Source organism: Pochonia chlamydosporia, chromosome 1 (assembly GCF_001653235.2).
Source record: "Pochonia chlamydosporia 170 chromosome 1, whole genome shotgun sequence".
NCBI classification, from domain to species: Eukaryota; Fungi; Ascomycota; class Sordariomycetes; order Hypocreales; family Clavicipitaceae; genus Pochonia; species Pochonia chlamydosporia.
In genome coordinates this window covers 6,386,691-6,406,858 of record NC_035790.1, presented here as the reverse complement: position 1 = coordinate 6,406,858, position 20,168 = coordinate 6,386,691, and the positions used below count along the sequence as shown (strand labels likewise).

At 48.9% G+C, this 20,168-nt stretch overlaps 9 protein-coding genes across 9 annotated transcripts; 4 read left to right on the top strand and 5 right to left on the bottom strand.

The window, feature by feature from the left end:
* Positions 1-919: 919 nt before the first annotated feature.
* Positions 920-2,152, top strand: VFPPC_01680 (protein transporter sec-13; the record flags this gene model as incomplete). Its single annotated transcript, XM_018281459.1, has 4 exons — positions 920-922; positions 1,019-1,060; positions 1,190-1,305; positions 1,399-2,152. The coding sequence occupies 4 exons, from the start codon at positions 920-922 to the stop codon at positions 2,150-2,152; spliced, it is 915 nt and encodes a 304-aa protein (XP_018150193.1).
* A 423-nt stretch (positions 2,153-2,575) lies between these two features.
* On the bottom strand, positions 2,576-4,194 carry VFPPC_01679 (glucose/sorbosone dehydrogenase; the record flags this gene model as incomplete). The annotated part of the gene is made up of 3 exons (XM_018281458.1): positions 2,576-2,925; positions 2,986-3,739; positions 3,871-4,194. The coding sequence occupies 3 exons, from the start codon at positions 4,192-4,194 to the stop codon at positions 2,576-2,578; spliced, it is 1,428 nt and encodes a 475-aa protein (XP_018150192.1).
* Positions 4,195-5,427: 1,233 nt separating this feature from the next.
* On the bottom strand, positions 5,428-5,700 carry VFPPC_18681 (hypothetical protein; the record flags this gene model as incomplete). Its single annotated transcript, XM_022430256.1, has 1 exon — positions 5,428-5,700. One exon carries the CDS (start codon positions 5,698-5,700, stop codon positions 5,428-5,430), a length of 273 nt encoding a protein of 90 aa, XP_022286000.1.
* Positions 5,701-5,849: 149 nt separating this feature from the next.
* On the bottom strand, positions 5,850-7,875 carry VFPPC_13137 (general stress response protein Whi2; the record flags this gene model as incomplete). The annotated part of the gene is made up of 6 exons (XM_022428861.1): positions 5,850-6,135; positions 6,195-6,541; positions 6,609-6,744; positions 6,814-6,850; positions 6,906-7,603; positions 7,823-7,875. 6 exons carry the CDS (start codon positions 7,873-7,875, stop codon positions 5,850-5,852), a joined length of 1,557 nt encoding a protein of 518 aa, XP_022284757.1.
* Positions 7,876-9,376: 1,501 nt separating this feature from the next.
* VFPPC_13136 (OB-fold nucleic acid binding domain-containing protein) lies at positions 9,377-10,034 on the top strand (the record flags this gene model as incomplete). The annotated part of the gene is made up of 3 exons (XM_018290913.1): positions 9,377-9,553; positions 9,602-9,727; positions 9,786-10,034. 3 exons carry the CDS (start codon positions 9,377-9,379, stop codon positions 10,032-10,034), a joined length of 552 nt encoding a protein of 183 aa, XP_018150190.1.
* Positions 10,035-10,778: 744 nt separating this feature from the next.
* Positions 10,779-11,693, bottom strand: VFPPC_15416 (beta-galactosidase domain-containing protein; the record flags this gene model as incomplete). Its single annotated transcript, XM_018293169.1, has 1 exon — positions 10,779-11,693. The coding sequence occupies one exon, from the start codon at positions 11,691-11,693 to the stop codon at positions 10,779-10,781; it is 915 nt and encodes a 304-aa protein (XP_018150189.1).
* A 1,802-nt stretch (positions 11,694-13,495) lies between these two features.
* On the top strand, positions 13,496-15,366 carry VFPPC_01677 (choline dehydrogenase; the record flags this gene model as incomplete). Its single annotated transcript, XM_018281457.1, has 2 exons — positions 13,496-13,719; positions 13,776-15,366. 2 exons carry the CDS (start codon positions 13,496-13,498, stop codon positions 15,364-15,366), a joined length of 1,815 nt encoding a protein of 604 aa, XP_018150188.1.
* Positions 15,367-15,885: 519 nt separating this feature from the next.
* On the bottom strand, positions 15,886-16,843 carry VFPPC_01676 (metalloprotease; the record flags this gene model as incomplete). Its single annotated transcript, XM_022428237.1, has 3 exons — positions 15,886-15,964; positions 16,032-16,543; positions 16,604-16,843. The coding sequence occupies 3 exons, from the start codon at positions 16,841-16,843 to the stop codon at positions 15,886-15,888; spliced, it is 831 nt and encodes a 276-aa protein (XP_022284756.1).
* Positions 16,844-18,892: 2,049 nt separating this feature from the next.
* Positions 18,893-20,062, top strand: VFPPC_01675 (NmrA family protein; the record flags this gene model as incomplete). The annotated part of the gene is made up of 4 exons (XM_018281455.1): positions 18,893-19,150; positions 19,209-19,362; positions 19,421-19,750; positions 19,806-20,062. 4 exons carry the CDS (start codon positions 18,893-18,895, stop codon positions 20,060-20,062), a joined length of 999 nt encoding a protein of 332 aa, XP_018150186.1.
* Positions 20,063-20,168: the final 106 nt, after the last annotated feature.

Sequence of the window (20,168 nt, the reverse complement as noted above, 5' to 3'; positions counted from 1 at the left end):
AAGGCGGTGCGAGGTGCCGTTCGCTTGTTGTGATTTGAAATGGAGAGGCGAGTCCCATCCGATGTCTTCTGGCCGAGGTGCGCCACGGAGGCGGATCAAAGACATGGGGAATCGGCCATGGCATTTGAAGGCCAGTGGTGCGCTATGTCGGAGGCGGCGACTTGCCTGTGCTTGTGATTGCGGGCAGCCGCTGCCTCTTTCGGCACCTCCCGAGGTACACCAACGGAACAAGGACCAGACAAGACTGGACCAGACATTTGCAGTCGAAGGGTTCCTCGTTATTTTCTGCATCCTCTGGGGGTCATGCTGCCATGCTGTCTAAATTAGACGACTTCTAAACTTTTCCGCTTGCTCTCGGATTGAGAGTGGTTGCTGTAGCTTATTTTCCCGAGCAGACGAACACAAGTGATTCTCAGCGACCTGAGAGTGAAGAGAATCTGCTTGCTGTTGTGTATACCTTGGTGCAATTCATGTCAAGTAGATGTTACATGCTCCCAATCAAGACAAATTCGTTTGCTTATTCTATATATTTTTTTATTTATAACAAACGCACTGGAAATAGAAATTCCAGCCTTACGTTCAGTGGTGTCTGGTGTTCCTCCATCATGGTCAATGTCGGGTCACCCCAGTGCCTCCAGATGTCCACTGAAGACCTCAGCCTGACCCCACCAGCGGGGTTCCAGGTCACGTGCACCAATTCTGAGCTTCCACCTGGTGACAGTTGGCCTGGCGCCACAGGCACAGCCAGATAGGAGAGGCCAACATTGAGTGTAAACCAGAACCTGCCACACCACGAGCTGGTTGACGAGCGTGTCCTTTTTGCATCACGACTGTTACCTTTCCTAATTGTTTTACTTACACCCCTTCTCATTTCCCTATATCCAACGGCGCACGCTACTTGGCGTTGTAATATCTCAACATGGTAAGATACCTTATTCAGCTTCAAGCATGGAGCTTAAGCTCGAGCTCGAGCTCTTCTGTCCCGATCTTGGCAGCATGCTAACACGAACTTGCACAGGCGGCGCAAGTCATTGCCAACTCTGGTCACGATGACATGATTGTACGTTCTCTGCCCTCGATTTCGAACCACGCACTTCACCTGCCCGGGTTGCTTGCTTCTCGAGCAAGTGAGTCCGGCGTAGATTTGACCTAGCCTGGTTCCCTTCGAATAGTGACTAAACGATGATAGCACGATGCCGTCCTCGATTACTACGGTCGAAAGCTTGCCACTTGTTCTAGCGATCGCACCATCAAGATTTTCGAAATTGATGGCGAGTCACAGCGGTTGATTGAGACTTTGAAAGGGTACGGACTTCCCTTGACGGGCTGTAAACGAACCGGCCGCGACCTGCCGATGCGCGCGATGACTACAAGCTAACTTATGTGTTTCCAATGTAGTCACGAAGGTGCTGTCTGGTGTGTTTCTTGGGCACATCCAAAATACGGCAACATTCTCGCATCGGCGGGATACGACGGCAAAGTATTCATCTGGAAGGAGCAGGGCCAGAACAACCAATGGCAAAGAATCTACGATTTCCCCCTACACAAGGCTTCTGTCAATGTCGTCTCTTGGTCCCCTCACGAAGCCGGCTGCCTCCTTGCCACCGCCTCTTCCGACGGCAACGTGAGCGTTCTCGAGTTCAAGGACACCGCGGTCGACCATGCCACATTCCCTGCTCACGGCCTTGGAGTCAACTCCGTCTCGTGGGCTCCGGCTACGACTCCCGGCAGCATCGTGAGCAGCGCCCCTGGACCTGGCTCTGTGGGCAACCGCCGATTTGTCACCGGCGGCTCCGATAATGTGCTAAAGATCTGGTCTTTCGACCCTGCCTCGCAATCATACAAGCAGGAGAGCGAACCCCTGACTGGTCACAGCGACTGGGTTCGCGATGTTGCCTGGTCGCCTACGGTTTTGCAAAAGTCGTACATTGCCTCGGCGTCTCAGGACAAGACTGTCCGTATTTGGACATCAGACCCTTCTAGCAACGGCCAATGGGAATCCAAGGTTTTGAACTTCGACGCACCAGTCTGGAGAGTCAGCTGGTCCCTGAGCGGCAATGTTTTGGCAGTTAGCGGCGCAGACAACAAAGTGTCATTATGGAAGGAGAATTTGAGAGGCGAGTGGGAGTGCGTCAAGTCGATTGAGGAGTAAGAAAGAATAATGAACAAGGTCGTCTAAGAGGATTGCACAGGATGAGGCGACGACGGGTGACGATGATAAACGTTTACTTTGAGGCAAACTTGCGAGGCGTTTCAAGGTACAAAAACGAAGAGCTGCAGTAACATACTGTGAATGAACCATCACTTGATACTCGGTACTAAACCTTGCTGTGATGTTTATGTGCTATGCGTTTTCCTCTTACCCATGGTGAAATTTTGCAGTTTTGGGATACAACGTAAACGCTGCAAGTGTTTCTATTTACAAAACCTGCCTCATCTGACATGCAGCAAAATCACTAGCAAAATTTGATGGGGGAATATCAAACCCCCTCCCTTCCTATGTTCATATTTTGGAATATATATAGATTCGTAACGTCGTCATCATTTTAGCCGTCACATCCCATCTCTCGTAGTCCTACGCCAAAAACAATCCCGCAACAACAGCTGCCAAAACCACAGCCCACGCCGCCGCACTATCTGCCACAGCAGACCGCGATCCAATGCTGCCGCCGTCCCCGCTCGACGTTCCATTCTGGTAGAGAACAAAGATCTCGCCTGTGCTGTCGGAGCTGAACCACAGACGGCCCTTGGAGTCCCATGCAAGGCCGACGGGGCGGAAACATCCGCCGGGACATTTGGCCAGATCTGGGGTGGAGAGGATATCGACGGCGGCGTCGGTGGAGGACTTTTGCGCCGAGGGCTCGCCCTTGGATGTGTCGAAGGCAACGGATGAGATGCGGTAGCCGACTGGGTTCTTTGTTGACCCTTGTTTCGTGGTTAGTTGCACTGCTTGAGGGGGGGATTTATGGAGGACTGGCAACTTACAGCTTCCGTGGAAGGTGATGAATGCCTTGGAGCCATCTTTGTTGAACTTGATATCCAGAGGGGCAGTGTGCGCCTGAAAGGCTAATTTCGGCGGGACATAGTCCTTGTTACATGTTACGTCTGTAAACGTCTGGGCATCAGGGCCGGGGAACTGGTCTCCGGGTTTGAGATCACCTAGGTTCGGGAATCCCGTCGTATTCCAAAGCGTATAGCACATTGGAAATCCGTAATTGCCGCCGCGGTCCTTGTCCGTGGCCGTATCGTTCAACACACCATGGTAATTCAGCTCTTCTCCGGGGTTATCCGCGTGGATATCCTTCCCATTCCGAGTCAACTCATCGATTGAGTTTTCAACAGACCATATGCCTCCCTTGGTGGGGTCTTCAGCCACACCAACTGAGTTGCGCAGACCCGAGCCCAACAACACACCGTCCATAAAGTCGTGTGGTTCGCTTCCGTTCTTCTTGGCCGATACGTCAAACGCACGAATTTGAGAATGGCCGGAGCTGAGGGTGCGGGCTGCTTTGTCTTGGTCGTTTACGGTGCCGCGGGAGACGATCAGCATGCCTGGTTTCTTTTGGGACATGAGCAGGGTGCGGGTGGTTTTGTCGGTGTCGCTCATGTTGGCTATGACGGTGTAGTTGGTGTTGCTGACGGTGGCGGCTTTGCTATCGTAGGTCCAGGCGTATACTTTGGAGGAGGAGGATGCGTAGAGGGTTTTGCCGTCGTTTGAAAGTGCGAGACCATGGTTTAGCTGGAGAGTTGTTAATATATGAATACATTGTGGCTTTTGCTATCGAGATTCCAATATCTAGTTGGTGGTGTCGCAGGGAAGATAAAGGACTAATAGATGCGTAACGATAAAACAAATCTTGGAAATCTTACCTCAGTACTGTTAATGAGCGTCTTGGGCGAACTCATAACCACACAAGTCTCCCCTTTATCCTGATCAATCGTCAACCTATACACACCAACCCCAGCGTCCACAACCAAAAGTCCGCCATTGTCGTCAAACGCAATGCTCCGCGGCTTCTTGAAGCCATTGGCCGCGAGTCTATATGCCCAGCCCTTTGATGCCACGGGAGCAGGATAAGAAACAGCCAAGGTATTGGGACAGCTGGAATCATCGCGACGGCTTAAGAAGCCGGGCACGAGTTGTGCTGTCGCCGAAGTGGCGAGGCCGGCGATGAGTGCCGATCTGAGAGACATGGCTGACGGGTGATCGGCGCCGCAGGGTCTGGGAAAGGCACAGTTGAAGCAGAAGGGCTTCGGGAGAGGTAGAAAATAGAAAAACTATAAGAGCATTGCGCAAACCATAAAAGTAGAAGAAAAAAAAAAGCAGGGGAGCAACGACTGGATATGAGAAAGCAGAGTCGGTCTAAGAAGCACGTTGAGCTAACCACTGGCAGGGTCCGATTCTCTGCAGCATCAAAAGTGCAAAGTGGCGACGGCTTTGAGTGACAGGGGACTTTTTTGGTCGAAGCGGGGTGATGAATGGTGAATGGTGAACATTTGAACCTTGAAAGGAAGGAGGGGTCAAACTGACCGCAAAGAGTCAGTCTAAAATGCCTGGCTCTGGGCTAAACTAGCACGGGTGGAATATGCTCATGCCAAGAATGAATAATGGTTTTTGGTTAGCTGGCGGAAGAATTATTACAGGGTCCAGATGTCCCGTCCTATCCTGTATATGTCAAGTAGTTGTTGCACTCTCCCAGTCTGAGGCTGGAAAATTGTCCATTTGAGGCATGGAATTCATGGCTAGTAAACGGGCGAGGAACAAGCACGGCCGGCGTCTCGCCTTGCTTCAACATGTCTAGATGCCGGGTACTTGATGATATCAAGCACATACCATTTGATGCATTCAGAGTAAGACTTGTGTACTGGTCGAGCACATTGCACCTAGTGGTTTGCACCCTACCCTTAGGATCATACATCCGTACTTGTTTGCAGCTCATCTTCGAAGGAACATGGAAGTAACCACGCCTCTCTCTGAGTACTGTCACACGTCTACAGATACACAAATCTAATGAATTTTGGTTCCTCAAGCAAGCCTTGATCAATTTGAAAATCGAATTCCACCAACACAACGTGTGCTACGCCAAGAAAAACAGCCCCCACGAGGCTTGTGGCAAACGCGGCTACAAGATTGTTAGCTTGGACCAAACCACTCGGCACACCAGACGAGCTGTTCAATGTGACAACATCACTTACATTCAAGTAGGTTGTGCATGTCTCGGCTGAAGTATTGCAAGCCCATTGTCCGCCACGTGGGGGCCGTGTCACAACAAAAAAAAAAAAAAAATAAGATATCCGACCAAAGGCTGTTGACAGCATCGAGAGAGACAAAGAACAAGCCATGTATATATTATTGATTTTTACTACCACATGCTGACCATTAATCTCTCTTACTGTCTTCAATCCGCCATACCAAACCCAGGGAGCCTAACGCACATCAAACGTGTCAACAATTCTCTTGTTATAAACAGTGTCTGAGCCACGAGCTTCTAGTTTGCTTGTCCTTCTCGTCTGGAATAGTACTAACATGTGCAATGAAACAAATGAAAAATGGCGTAATTCGCCTACAGGTTGTTTGAAGACCAATGGCAAAATTGGGGGAGAAGTAAAAGATGAGAATAGAAGCCAAAAAAAAAAAAAAAAAAGAGCGAGCGGCCATACCATGTGAGTTGCTCGTGTTCGAAAATTACACCAATCCATTGAAAAAACCTGACGACGCCTGCAAACGTAATCAAACCACACCAACCACACAAAACAAGTTCTAGGCTTTGTACAAGCTTCCTTCCTAGTGGTCTTGCTCCTTTCGTATGCCAATGTCAACCATCAATTTTGTCGCCGCCGCAGTCGTCTCAGCGGAGTCCAATCACGCTCATTTCCAGTGTCCAGACGCGTCGGATCCAGACTTTCAGCTGCCCATTAACACCGTCGACATTGTCCAACTCGACGCCTTCCCACCAACATCTTCGCGCAGGCTTTCTCCAGAAGAGCAAAAGCTTCTGTGCCATGCCGACGGCGCTCGTGCCCATGTCGTTGCCCCTAATATCGCTGCGCAAACGAGCCAATGCCAGACTGCAAATGACGGCCTTGTTCGGCTCTCCCGCCCGGTGACCCCATGTGTCGTCGTGATTGAATCCACTAGCAGTTCTATGTTAGCATTTTGCAAGGTGAATATGACGGATCTGCCAACCACTTACCCTGCCGTCAACATTTCAATCAGATGCGCTTCGGTCGTACCAGGCTCGTCGCTACGCTTCAGTCCCGAAAAGATGCCGTCTTGCTGTTGTAAAGCCTTGGCAGCCGCACGCTTGACCTCAATCATCTCTGGCTGGCTAATGTCCGCCCTCGGAGGTATAACATAAAAATCCAAATCCTCTCTCAAAACAATTATGCCTGCTCGCTTAGATGAGTCGTCTCGTGACCCAAGGGGTTCTACAGACATCGCATCACCGTCCTGAGAAGCGCCGGGCGATGACTCTGAAGGTATTGTCTGAGCCACATTTCTGAAAAAGTCCAACATGTACTGCAGTGATGCTGGGTCATACTATTTTCTGAGTTAGCTCTGATAAAAGGCATCGCTTAGCATTGTACAATTGGTAATAAGCACTCACGTCGACTTGCACGGCATCGTTCTCGGAAAAGCCATTCAAATGACCCTCTGGAAACAATCCATTAGGAAACAGTGACAGCAAAACGAATTCTGGTAATGTCAAAAGTTCATCTCGTGAGAGAACGAATTTGGTACCGCTTTCGCTACTTGTCAGTAAAGGTTCCGCGCCTTGGCAGCTGGCAATTGGTGACTTGGGAGTGACTTACCGAAGGTCCATTGCGATTGTCTCGTCGGCACCGACATCTAAACGACAGTTTTAGGATGTGCTAAGTACTATTCATATTGGAATTGGCCTTACCTCCAATGGCATTGATGGGCGGACCTCCTTGTTGGACCTGAGTAATAATACTCGCTGCGCCGCCAGCGGATGACATGACGTATGTGAATGCGTGGAGAGGACTGTCGCCTTCTGAATACGCTGGAGGTGGTTCTGTGTCTTCGTCCTTGCGACTAGACTCTGCTTTAGTATCTTGCGGAAGCGCTCGCTTGGTTTCTCCAACCGGGTCGTAGAAAGCTCTCGGAGGGGTTCCGTCGGTATCGAAAGGTGAAGGCTCGAACGATGGGCTCCTTGAATAGGCAGGAGCAGCTACAGATCCAGATGCACACGCTTCAACTGGTACAGCGCTAACAAACTTGCTAGATGATTCGCCCGCTGTGTCACTAAGCGGCGCAAAGAGTGACGAGAAGGGTGGAGGACGAGAGGAAGAGGACGCCTCTGAGGCGGGATATTGCGGCGGAGGCGGTTGTTCGGTCTCGTTCTCCGTGGCTGCGGCGGTGATATCGTTGCGTTCTTGAAAAGATTTGTTGTGTTCGTGCTCGCAATGCACGACAGGCTCGACAAACTCCAACTGGGAGGACTCAGGAGGTCCGGTACCTGCGTCTTGTGACCCGGACAATGCGGCGGATTGATCGCGGATACCGGGCGTCACGGTTCGGAGAAGGGAAATCGAATCAATCAAACGATGCCGAAGTGATTTGATTTCGACACGTGCGACCCTGAAAGTTCAGGATGGTGTTGAGGCTGGCAGATCAAAGGAGCTTGATCCAGATTCGACTGGGGAGATCAACACTGTTGCCGGGAAATCAGTGACAGCATCGGGTTGTATATTACTTGTAATCTGTGCGGCAGAAACGTGTAGGGGCGCGAATAGTGAGTGGTAGTGCGATAAGCTCCGGATAGAATATAGCTGGGTATATCAGGCGTTTGGTCCTTACGAAGTGAGGTTGGTGATGGGGCTGTGGGGGTTTGGCGACAAGCAAGTGGACATGTAGCGGTGGACGGGTCAACTGGTGGATAGCCTTGAGACGGGCGCTTGTGGTTGGTGGTTGGCGCTGGTGACAGCAGGAACCAGGCCAGAATTTGTTCAATCAATTAATGTTTGGTTGAGCGGACATGCTCCCACGGTTGCCTCTCCAGGACGGACCTTGTGATTGGGGGAAGGTGCGACCCTGCGCTCCAATAATGACTGCGCGAAGGGCTCTGGCGCTTACAGGTGCCAGCACCAGACCAGACTGAAGTCTGGTGCTCAAATGTCCTTGACTTGACATATGCATGATGTCCAGATGTCTGCTCTGGCTCAATCAACATGTGACTGCACCAGACATCAACCGGCCATCATCATCCTCATCTTGGTTTGATCTCTCATCCTTCCATCTTCAACATTCGAGTCGTCATTTAGTCCGCATCAAAGATGACCAATAATACATGCCACGCTCATGGCCCCATAATTGCCAACCAGACCGATTCTCGAGGACCAGACCTTCTATGTCAGTCTTCAGAGAGAGTCATGCGACCGAAACCAACTTGACGCTAAACTCTGCGGGACATCAACGAGACCAAATTCTCAGCATATGAAAACTATCTCGAGGCAAACTAAAATCGACGGCCCCGTTTTGAGGCACATAGGGCAGGCACGCAAGATCTTCAAGGGGACAGGTTTTCATAGGCGGCCCGAGCAGACAGCATAGGACCAGTGTCCGTCCCCCTTCAGAACCTAGCACTCAATTCTGTGCGCCACTTGCGTGGTGTGTTCTGGAGACTGTGAGGCTTCCCCAGATAATTGCACGTACAAAGGCCCAATGCACAAAACGCTGAATTGAGACGAGGGAGGATGTAAGACAGCGCGGGAAAAGGTGTCGGCGTTTTCAGCGAGGACTTTCTATTTGGTGCTCGTCCAGACCATCCTTGGAGCGCCGAAGCTCTGCTATTGTCCCCTGAGACACAACGTTGAACTTGTTGTCTCCCTTCCCTTCCCACGAAATGACATTCAGTCGCAGTCTCACCACTCTGGGCCAATCAGCGATGTCTTTGCTCCCCAAAACACATGTCATGATCTCTGATGGGACGGCAACTTTGTGTACCCGACCGCCCTGCAGCCCTGAGATTCGACTTTGCAGGGCTTCGCGGTCCCGAATTGGGTTAACCTCGATCTAACTCGAAGACATGGTGATCTTGACTTTGTCTAGGGGCGTTGTGAGCACTTGAGAGCGGGAAGAAGCGAATCGCGCAACTCAATGAAGTCCCAAACGCTTATCATAAACGCCTTGCCCACCACAAGGTTTACACCAACTTGCACCTCTATGCAAGCCGTGAATTATCTTTCCCTTAAACTTTGCAACTGGTAGTTTATCCTAATTGTTGTCACTCCTTTTAAGCCAGACTCGCGAGGCTCTCTTTCTTTATCTTTTCCTCTGGCTTCGCCTTCATATCGCCAACACCACTTTCTCTACAGCCTCTTGCTGTTCGTAACTATAGCCGTGGTCGCAATCATGCAATTCAATATTTTTCTATCGGCAGTTTTCACACTCTCTGGCCTTTCTTTCTGTAACGCTATCGATCTTGACTCCATTTTTGACGAAGTCAGCACCATTAATCACGATTTCCGGGATATTTTCCGTGTCGTCTCTCAACAAGTTTTTCGCAAAGATGATGCGCAGCCTATGATCGTGGGTAATTACACAACGACGGTTGTCCAACCACTAATAGTCTTGTAGGAAGTTCGCAAGTTCGTCGACAGTGCAACGGAAGCTCTCAATGCCGCCTCTGACAAAATTGGGTCAGATTCCACCGTCGATGACCCAGCAGATGTCGTGGCTGCCTTTTGCGATGATATGGACGTAGTGAGTTGAACATAACAACATAAGGGGTCTACATTACGCTTTCTAACAGTGATACTAGTTTACAAACACCCAGATGAAAACGGCGGACATTCTCGTTTTCAAGGCAAACAATATGCGCGATGCGGTTGACGGCACGAAAGTGGCAGACAGTGTTGTCAGGCTCAGCTCTGCATATGACAACTACTCCAACAATATGATCCCACTTACAGAGAACTGCTCGCCAACACACGTTGAAAATATCTATATTGTTAAATCAACTCTTCACAGAGCTCTGGCGGATCTGAAACCCAAGAAACGACGAGCCTGAGGAACTAGGTCCCGGCCCTTGAGCCCGGATCCCTTCACCGAGAGCTGGTAAAGGGTTGCAAAATCTTCGACAATTGATCTGCTAAATGAACTGCTTCGGACCAATTGCTACGCGGACGGATTGTCTAAGCATTGAGAAGCAAAGTTGAATACCTTCAGATGTGAAGGGCAGACGATGCCGTGGCATCAGCCACACACATTCCGTTAGGCCAGTGACCGGAAATCGATTTCTCGTGGAACATTGCAATTTGTGGCGAATGCAGTCCCTTGATTTCAGCCATCGATTCAAAAGATCGTGCGGAACTCTCAAAATGTGCATCATTTTCAAGCCGGAGCCGAGCACAGCTCACATACACCAAGGACAAGCTGCGTTCTTTAACCCACACATGTCGATGCTTCACAAGCGCAATGCTTACTACACTTTATCAAAACGGCAGATAGAGATAGCTCTATATCTGAAGAATAAGACAGTTGCACCTTCGAAAGGTAAAGCAATCTAGCTCGCATCAGTATGGTGATTGATCACGCTAGCTCTGTCAGTTTCGAACACGTTATTCGGTCGGCGGCCGCTTTAATTGTGCTCGAGGCACGACCAGTCATATGGTTTCGAGAGAAGGTTTATTCGCATACAATAATATTATACCGGCCGCTTCCTGGCGACGTGGCGCATGTATTCACTCTTACGTACTAGCCATTGCGGTAACAGCTCCCGTAGGAATACTACGATACTACATGATGATATCGCCTAACTGCTTTGTAACCAAGGTGAAGATGTAGCCCAAAAGATGATTCGAACTTTTAACACATTCGTGGCATAGTCCACAAATTCTGCCTTTGTAAAATTCGTGTTAGTCACAGGATTGATCGCCTTCAAATCTGGTTCCTGAACAGCTACCACTGTGATGGGCACCTTATCATGATACTTGGTAATAAATGGGTACGAATTCTTGACTTGACCTTCCTTGTAGGGGATCAAATCCGGTCCGCCAACGCCAACACCATGCTCGGCGTAATAGTCGAAAGAATCGGTGAACCGGTTGTTGGCATTATTCCAGCCATCCGGCCAAAAGTTTACGTACTGCACAACGTACGACTTCTTGAAGACCGAGACAGCGTGTCCAGCATTTTCAAGCTCACCCCGGAAATAAGCTTCATTAGTGAAATTGTTTTCCTTCTCATTCACTTCAATAGACGTTTCAGGTAAATTGAGGCCGGTGATTTGGCCATCAAATTCTTTAGATAGCGCACTCAGCAGTGCCTGGTAACGCTTTCGCACTTCAGGATTCCATTGCTGCGCCATCCACCCATCGATTTTGAAGTCGGTATCGCATGTTTCTCCGTCGCAAGTTGGTGCGCTGCCGTTGTTGTATTGCGGCGTGTGCATGTATTTGGGTACGGGGTCGTTGGTGGGAGAGAACGTTCTGTCTTGGAGCTGGATCCAGAACTTTTTGCCTTTTGCTGAAACACGAGCCATGTCGTTCTTGATATTGGAGAAGTCGTATTCGTTCTGAGAAGGTTCGAGGGATTTCCAGCTGTAGAGTGCTTGTACACCAACGAGTTCGGGATTCTCTAGCAGTTTAAGAGCCTGGTCGTCGATTTGGCTGCTGTAAAGCCAATGTTGGAGGCTTGAGGCATTGTTGCATGCTGCTGGAGCAGCCATGATTGGTATCGCAAGGGATACTAAGGAAAGAAGTTGGTGATGCATTTTGAAGGCTCGTTTGGTGACGATTCAATGTAGAGCGACTAATTCAAGAGCCGAACTTTGGGCTGCTAGCGCTGGAAGGTCATTGTTGATACTTAAGCAATCGACAAGGGGTATTATATACGCAGTTGCGTCATCAAACTTTGGGGTTTTGGAAGGATCTTCACAAATATTCACTATACCTTTCATTTAAAAATCTCCGATTTTGTCAAAAGGTCCTTTAATACGAGGTCCGGGATGAACTATGGAGTCGACCCTATATGCGGTCCGTTGATCTCTGTTTGTTGTCCGAACTGTGTACTCCATACGCGACCCGTTGGCACGAATAGACAGCAGTGGAATAGTTCGCCGGAAGGTAACTAGGCATTGCCGATAAGCGATGGGAACAAGGATCAAGTCTGAGCCCCAGTTCGGTCCTATAGCCTTTTGAAAGCTGGAATTTGAGTTGGCTCCCTCTATTGTGGAACATTGCCGGCGGTTGTTATGCGAACGAGTCATGGTGGATGAGCCACAGCCGCCTTTGGGTTCTCGTATAGAATAGGGTTTACAGGGGGTAGTGGTATCTCGTTTTCTGTACACGAATGAGTATGTTGATTGTCAGGGGCGATTCGGGTACTTCTTGCCAGCTGTGAATTACATCATGGTATGCCTAGTACTCCGTAGGGAGAACGAGGTAAGTGTTTCTCGTTGTGAGAGCTATGGGAAATTCGGTCCGCTGCCTCTCAACCGAGAACCTTGGACAGTCCACTTACATGCAAACTATACTTATTTTCCAATTGACTCGTGATTTATTCCGGGACGGCTAACTGAAACACGATGTAGCTCTTTTCAGCGTGATGCCGTGTAAACCTGCAGAAGATGAGGCCCATTATGTATACTCTTGGAACAATCGCGGCTAATATAATTGCTAACGCTAAACCGGTAAATGAAGTTCGTCTGCTAAATCCATCTCATTTTAGTCCTTTGATATTCCTGGTTGGGTCGCGATGCGGTGTTGTGTCCGGTCTTGCTGCTCAACACAACATGGTGCTAGACTATGCCGGCACTGGCTTGGGCCGGTTTACCACACATCGAGTTCCGCACGCCTTATATATCAACTGGTATACAATGAGAATATTTGTTCCCATTGTTCTTTGCTTGAGATCGTTGTTTCAAACTTGTTTTCTCCGGAGCTCTGCTCATCAAGATGCGACACGAGCAACAACTTTTGTGACTGGTCACGGGCTAGTATGCGCTCATTGCCAAGGCTCATTGCATTGGACTGACTTTGAAGAACGTAATTCGACTTGCCTGAGTTTGTTTTGTGAGCTTTCTGGCAACAACAACCAGACGCAGACAAGACAGCCGTCATATGGCATCTTGAATACTGGCCTCATGTGAGCCCGCCCCGAAACAAAAGTCCAAATACACCGCTTAATACCGTAATCGTGATATCGAGGGAACTATGTGTTTGGGGCGTGAGGGCAAACTCTCACTGGTCAACTCATTGCTGGGGTTGTCCAAGTTGGGAAATTTTCTGCGCCAGCCCTATCCATTAGTTCAATACGGCGCCACTTCTATGATGAAGCTAATTGCTCGCCAACAAGACCAAGTATTAGCCCGTGCATACTAGGACACTTATGTACGGTAAATGTTATTGAGCAATTTACTCCTCCATATGAGGGGAATGAGTCTACTTTTTATTTGTGTTTACATCATATCATATCCAAGGTGAAGCGAACTTGGCGACAAGTTGATGTTAAAGTCGTTATTTTGCCGTCATGTCGTCCAACTATGATTTCGTTATAGTTGGTGGAGGAACCGCAGGGTTGGTGTTAGCGTCCAGATTATCCGAGCTTCCCAATATTCGCGTTCTGGTGCTCGAAGCCGGCGACGATCGATCGCAGGACGAACAGGTTAACGACCCGGCCCAGTGGTTTACCTTTATGGGTAGTTCAGCTGATTGGAGCTTCAAAAGCACAACTCAGGCAAGTCATCATTTCTGGTAGCCTCGCGGATAGGATATGGTGATGTTGACTAGCTAACTGTCCTGAAGAAAAGCCTCGGCGACAAGGAACTCCCGCTCTCTCAGGGCAAAATTCTCGGAGGCTCGAGCGCAATCCATGGCTTGGTGTATACTCCCCCATCTCGAGCAATCATCGATGCTTGGGCTAAGTTGGGCAACCCACGATGGGAATGGGAGAACTTTGAAAGGTCAATAGAGAAATCGTGTACCCTAACATCAGCCGACGGTAGCTCGACAGGTAACGGGCCACTCCAAGTTTGGTTACCGGATGTTGCCGAAAATCCATGGTCCAAGGCATGGAATGCTGCGTTAGACAATATGGGATTTCGTCCAGTTGAGACGGCCTTCCCGGGGCCCAAAGTTGGTACCGTTATCAACGCGGACACGGTGAATCCCGTCTCTGGTCAGCGAAGTTATGCAGTATCAGCTTATCTCGATTCAGCCCGACAACGAGACAATTTAACGGTTATTACGGGAGTAATGGCCAAAAAGATTCTTTTCGAGAAGAATGATTCTGAAGAACCCACAGCCATTGGAGTGGAATATACACAAGGAGATGAGTTGAGAGTAGCACTGGCAAACAAAGAGGTTATCTTGTCGGCAGGTACCTTCAACTCTTCACGGCTTCTAGAACTATCAGGAATCGGCTCGAGCTCTCGACTTAACAAGTTGGGCGTTGATGTAGTGGCGGAAAATCCGTTCGTCGGTGAGAATTTGCAGTGCCACAGTATGTGTGCTGTGAGTTTTGAAAGCAACGAGGCTTCGCTTGACGAGTTTGCAACTAATGACAAGAACACGACGTTGGAGAACAAGGAGAGTCTTTCTAGGTATGAAGGGACAGGGCTCAACGTTGCAGCCTACTTGCCCTTTCCAGCGATTAATACTTCGGACGGCGTGTCAGATCTGGAAAACATCATAAAACACAGTTCCCATCATCAAACCAACGTTCAACCTGGCAGCGAGGCAGAACCAGCTATTTCCAAGGCAGAGAAGCTTTTTCACGACTTTCATGCGGATTTCGTTCACTCTCTTCTCCGGGACAAAACAGGCGTATCGGGTTATTACGTCTCATCACCTAGTTACATTCCACTAAGCGGACCGCCCTCTCCAGGAGACGAAACATATTTTTCCATTCTCCTTCTCCTACCTCACCCGCTGTCTCGTGGATCAGCACATATTACCTCTGCATCAGCATCAACATCGACCGCACGTCCTGGCCTTGCAATAGACCCACGACTTCTCTCTCATCCTTTGGATATCGAAGTTTTTGGTAGACATCTTCGCCAAGTGGAGACAATCATTGCCAGCTCACCACTCGCAAGTTGCATCAGGAAAGGAGGCAAAAGGAATCCAGCTGCTTCGATGGTTGGAGGATTCAACGATCTGGAAGCCGCCAAGGACTACCTTCGACGTACATCCGTAGGGGCTCATCATTACACTGGAACATGCTCAATGATGGCGAAGGAATATGGTGGTGTGGTTGATGAGAAGATGCGCGTTTATGGATGCCGAAACCTGCGAGTTTGCGATGCCAGTATCATCCCGATTACACCTCCTGCGAACCCGCAGGCTACTGTATATGCAGTGGCTGAACATGGAGCGTCCATTATTAAGTCTAGTATTTAGCTATCCTAAGTAAGCTAAATTAGAGTGGTCGTTGTGACTGCTATGTCCTAGTGTTGTAAACAGACATGGTGAAGGTAACTTCGTCAATCGTCTCTTGCTGGTTGGAGTTTGTCGCCGAAAGGGTGCAGTTAAATAATTAATGTGCTAATAAATCTGGTGAACAAGTTGTGAAGCTTGCATAACAAGCTGTAGAAGTTATTTGAGTCGTCGTGTCGTCAAGACCCTGTGGACGTTTTGATCGACGAAGTCACTTGCAATCCTCGACTCGACCCTCAACCCATGACGGTCAATACGTACGAAACCAATATAGAGTACATCGTAGCGTGAATAAAATCTTTTTTTCTTGTTCCAGTTAACAACACCTTAACGAGAACGCTGAACCTTCTGGCCCTGGATGCCTTGTTGAACGACTGACATCACCAACAAGTCAAACTAATGGAGGAAACGGACATCGCCAGCAGCCAAACTGCCCATTACGAGCCAACAAAACCTCCTAAGAAGTTGATGCCTTTGAGCTCGTCACTTGTTCTCTCTGAATCTCTTCCAGTTGCTCAACATACGAGCATTCTGACCAGGGGTAAATTCCGTGTAACAAGCGCTGCAGGATCCCGTTAATATAATGTCCCTTGTCATATGCATTTGTGCTTGAAGGGTGCGCTGCTTACTCGTCAGAGTAGTCCATGTAGTTGTGAATCGGATCCAAGCCGGGTTCTTTAGGGCAACTATCGCGGCCAGTGGGACAACCACGAGTGGAAGAGGCTTGAGCAGGAGTATCATCGACTTCATCACCTGGAGCATAACAGCCGTTGCTGAAAGTATGCATCAACCCCATCCAGTGCCCTGTCTCGTGAACCGCTGTCAAGCCCATACCAAATGGCGGTTTACCCCCAGGGACTGTACTAGCAAGATTGGTGCATCCATCTCGGTAAAATTCATTCGATCCAACGGGGGCAACCGTGGGATAGTAGCAATAGCCTAGACCACTAATTTGATCTAGGAAATAAAGATTAAGATCTCTGTAATTCCCTTTGCGAAGCGCCTTCTTCATGCCCATCTCGTCGCCATCTACGGCCCAGGTGGCATTGACCGTTTTAGTGTTACTCGCATGAACGAGGTGGAAGCCAGTCCCAGAGAATCGGGAAGTGAGGGCGTCCATCTGAGCCTTAAGGGTTTCATCCTAAGCGATCATATCAGTTAAAAGTGCTTGCGGAATACTGAGAAGACGCTGTGATCGTACGCTGAGTAAGGTACTCTCAGTTGCTGAAACGCTATGTAAGTACACATTGACAGTAATGTCAGCCCGAACAGGGCCTCCGCCGGCCGCTTTTAGTCTGGCCTCTTGCACGGCAAATTGCTTGGCCAATGCTCGTTGTTCTTCAGTTACTTCCGGAGCGCTGCATCTCTCTATACCGCTAAGTGGCCCTGCCACGGCTGCAGCAACGAGAGCGCCTGCGATAGCTAAACCTTCAGGCAACATTGTACTGAAAACAATCTTTTAAGATGCTCTTTAAAATGTGAGATTTCGGTGCTAAAGAGGTTTTCTGGACACGAGTCTCCCAGCGTGAGGGCGGCTCAGGATTCTCCGAGTCTTTATATTCAAGTCTCCGAATTGGATGGCCAAAGTCAGCATCTATAAAAGAGATCTTTTGATACTCCGTTTCCGGTTTCGTAGCTTGTTGAGAGTCAAAGCTGACCTTCCTCGTCTGTCTCTGAGCATCGTGAGCAAGCCTTAATCACCTGCTTTTTGAGGAATCTGCCTTCAAAACAATTAGCTCAGGGTAGTACTCTTCAGAAAATCAGGATCAAAGAATGTCACATTGACAGGGGATAGGTGTCACGTTTGTTGGTGCAGTGCTGTCGCATGCTTGGCCGTTGTTAGACTGCTGAGAATTACATCGCCTATCAATATGACCTTCCCATTGTGGACCTCTAACATCATTTGACTTTGGTGAGAGGATTGGAAGCTGCTTCAATTTTAAGCCTATATGAGACTCTCTTCTCATTCAATTCGAAAAGTCTGGATGCATGTTGGCGAATGAGACGAGGAGCCCAGGCGTTGGAGACCTGTCATTTAAGGATATATGATTGGAAGACATGTTTATATTTGAATCAATGACTGTTTGCGCTCTCTTTTATTAGACAAAACGAACCGCTCTTACAAGGTAACACTGCAGAGGGTGGTTGGACGAGCGAATGCAAAGTGCATCGGCGTGGTTGCCGGGTGTCCTGTGATGATATGATGAATAGCGCGGTGTGGTTACGAGAGGCGTTTCTATTTCCCGTTCTAGATATAGGGAATCAATATTTTGGCTTATCTGCCTTCCAAACTGGACCCTTATATTGTCGTGGTGGGTTGTAAGGAAGAGCTTGTACGACGCGGCCTGCCAACGAACGAGGCCAAGAGTAGCACATAAGTGGAAAGTGAGGGGGAACATTGATTCCTACATTGACGCACTGACACAACACCGCCAATTGGGAAGGGAGTATAAGATGCAGGAGTGAGGTGTTTGAAGTGTCCAAGAGATTGTGGCAGCAGTCCGGCCAACAGCTTTCTGCTTCAAGTAGAAAGTGGCGATGCGGGCACGGGGACTGAACATAATTTGTGCGCAAGGTATTCAATGTTCGTCCACGTCCAAGTATATGTATACGTATAAAATACCATACAACCATACAAAATAACCCACTGCGCGATATCCGGAACGTTGTGGCTGGTGAGATGCTGGTTGCCCACTTCCTTGTGAACTAGTTGCAGACATAGATATGGTCTTCTATTCTCTCTTACATAAACAATTTTAGACTTATTATTAAGCTTCTCTCCCTCATGCCGACGCAATTCTGAGTTGTTTGAGCTACGTTTTGGACGGCAACTCCAGTTTCGACAAGGGAACTGCGGACTTCCAAAAGTTCTCCGCCTGAAATCGGTCCGCTCCGCGCTTCAACTCTCCGCCCTGTTGCCAAGAAATTGACTCTTGCCCAACACAAGATTTCATGGGTAGCATGATAAGGCCATCCTTCTCAAGTAGACCTAACTAAAGATTGGGTTAGACGTGCGCAGTGTGGAAACGAAAGGAAATACTGCAACCCTAGCATTTGGTTGTTGGCCATAGCTACGATCAAACATCTCAAGTTGTACCCAGTATCAGTACCGAATACTTCCCCAGGATTACTTCCGCGGATAAGCATTCCATGAGCGGGACTGCGGACGGCGGAAACTCGTGTCGTACCATAAAGATGATAGGCTTCAGAGAGCCGAGTGGAATATTGCGGACTATATGCCCGCCATCGTAAACCGTATCGGTCGTGTCACCACCTGGACCTGACGCGGACATCGTTCACAGAGCGAGCGGACATCATCGAGATGTTTGGTCAGCAAACTATTTGGGAGTGGACTATGAAGTACTTGGAGCGTTTTAATAATGTTAAACGAAAACTGATATAAAGGCACAGCTTGAAGGCATTTATTTCGGCAGGTTCTATTCATCATACACTCCGATCAATCAATCGCGTCTACACACAATTCATCAACATGTCGTCCACAAAACTAGTCACTGTATATGGCGCTACTGGCCAACAAGGCGGCAGTGTAATAAACTCCCTATTGGAGAACAAGTCTGGAGAGTTTGCCATTCGCGCCATCACAAGGAATCCCGAATCCGACAAGAGTACTGCATTGGCCTCGCGAGGAGTCGAAGTTGTCAAGGGTGATGGCTTTCGCAAGGACCAGATGGAGGCTGCATTTAAAGGAAGCTGGGCGGCGTTCGTCAACACAAATAGCTCCGATCCGGTAAGTTCAGCCTTGTTTCGCATACATATTGGCGTGGTATGGCTAATGAACTCCATAGCTATTCCACGAATCTGGTGGTATGACTGAAGAAGAGCTGGGCAAAATTATCGTGGATGCCGCATTCGAAGCCGGTGTTCAGCATTTTGTTTACAGCGGCCTGACTTCAGCCAAGCTAGCTACGAATGGCGAAGTGCCCTGCATTACTTTTGATGGTTTGTCGATTGACTTCGAGGCAGTTTTACGTTTTCTTGGGGGCTGACATCCGTGTAGAAAAGCATGCAATTGGAGAATACGCCAAGTCTAAAGGGTTCAAAAGCATTGTCATTGTCGCCGCTGGCTGGTACATGGAGAATCACATTTTGCCAGAATTTGCAGAATTAATGGGAGGATTTCCGTTGACACCTGATGCCGAGGGCTATCTCACCTTGGAGATTCCCCGTATGGGCGGCAACAACGAGATTCCTTTCATTGGAATCGAAGCCGACTATGGTGATTTGGTTCACGGGGTTCTTCTCCAGCCAGAAGCATACAATGGTCAACTGATCCAGGCAGCTAGCGAAATGGCTACACCTGAAAAGCTCGTGGAAGAGTTTCAAAAACGTGAGTATCGCATATACGAGCCCCAAGAACACGGACCCAAGCTAATTTCCGAAAGTTACTGGGAAGAAATCGCGATACGTAGCGATGGAAGATTGGAGGGCTATTGAGAGCTACGGTAACCCTGATATCGAAGCGCTCAAGACCATGTATGGGTTTTGTCAATATGTGGACGGGAAGTACTTTGGAGTACCTGCAAACCTGGGGTCAACCAAGGAACTCAAGGCTAAAGCCATTGCTGCAAAAGGGCTACCGATAGAGGAGCATCCGCTTTGGACGTTGGAGAAGTTTCTCAAAAAACACTTCAGCGTGTGAAGAATGTGTGGGATTGCGAGACTGCATCTGCCCACCTCGTTGACTAGGTGCCTCCAAGGAGGTGGGATTTAGGTTGAGGGATATAAATGACTCCAGTGTATTTGGC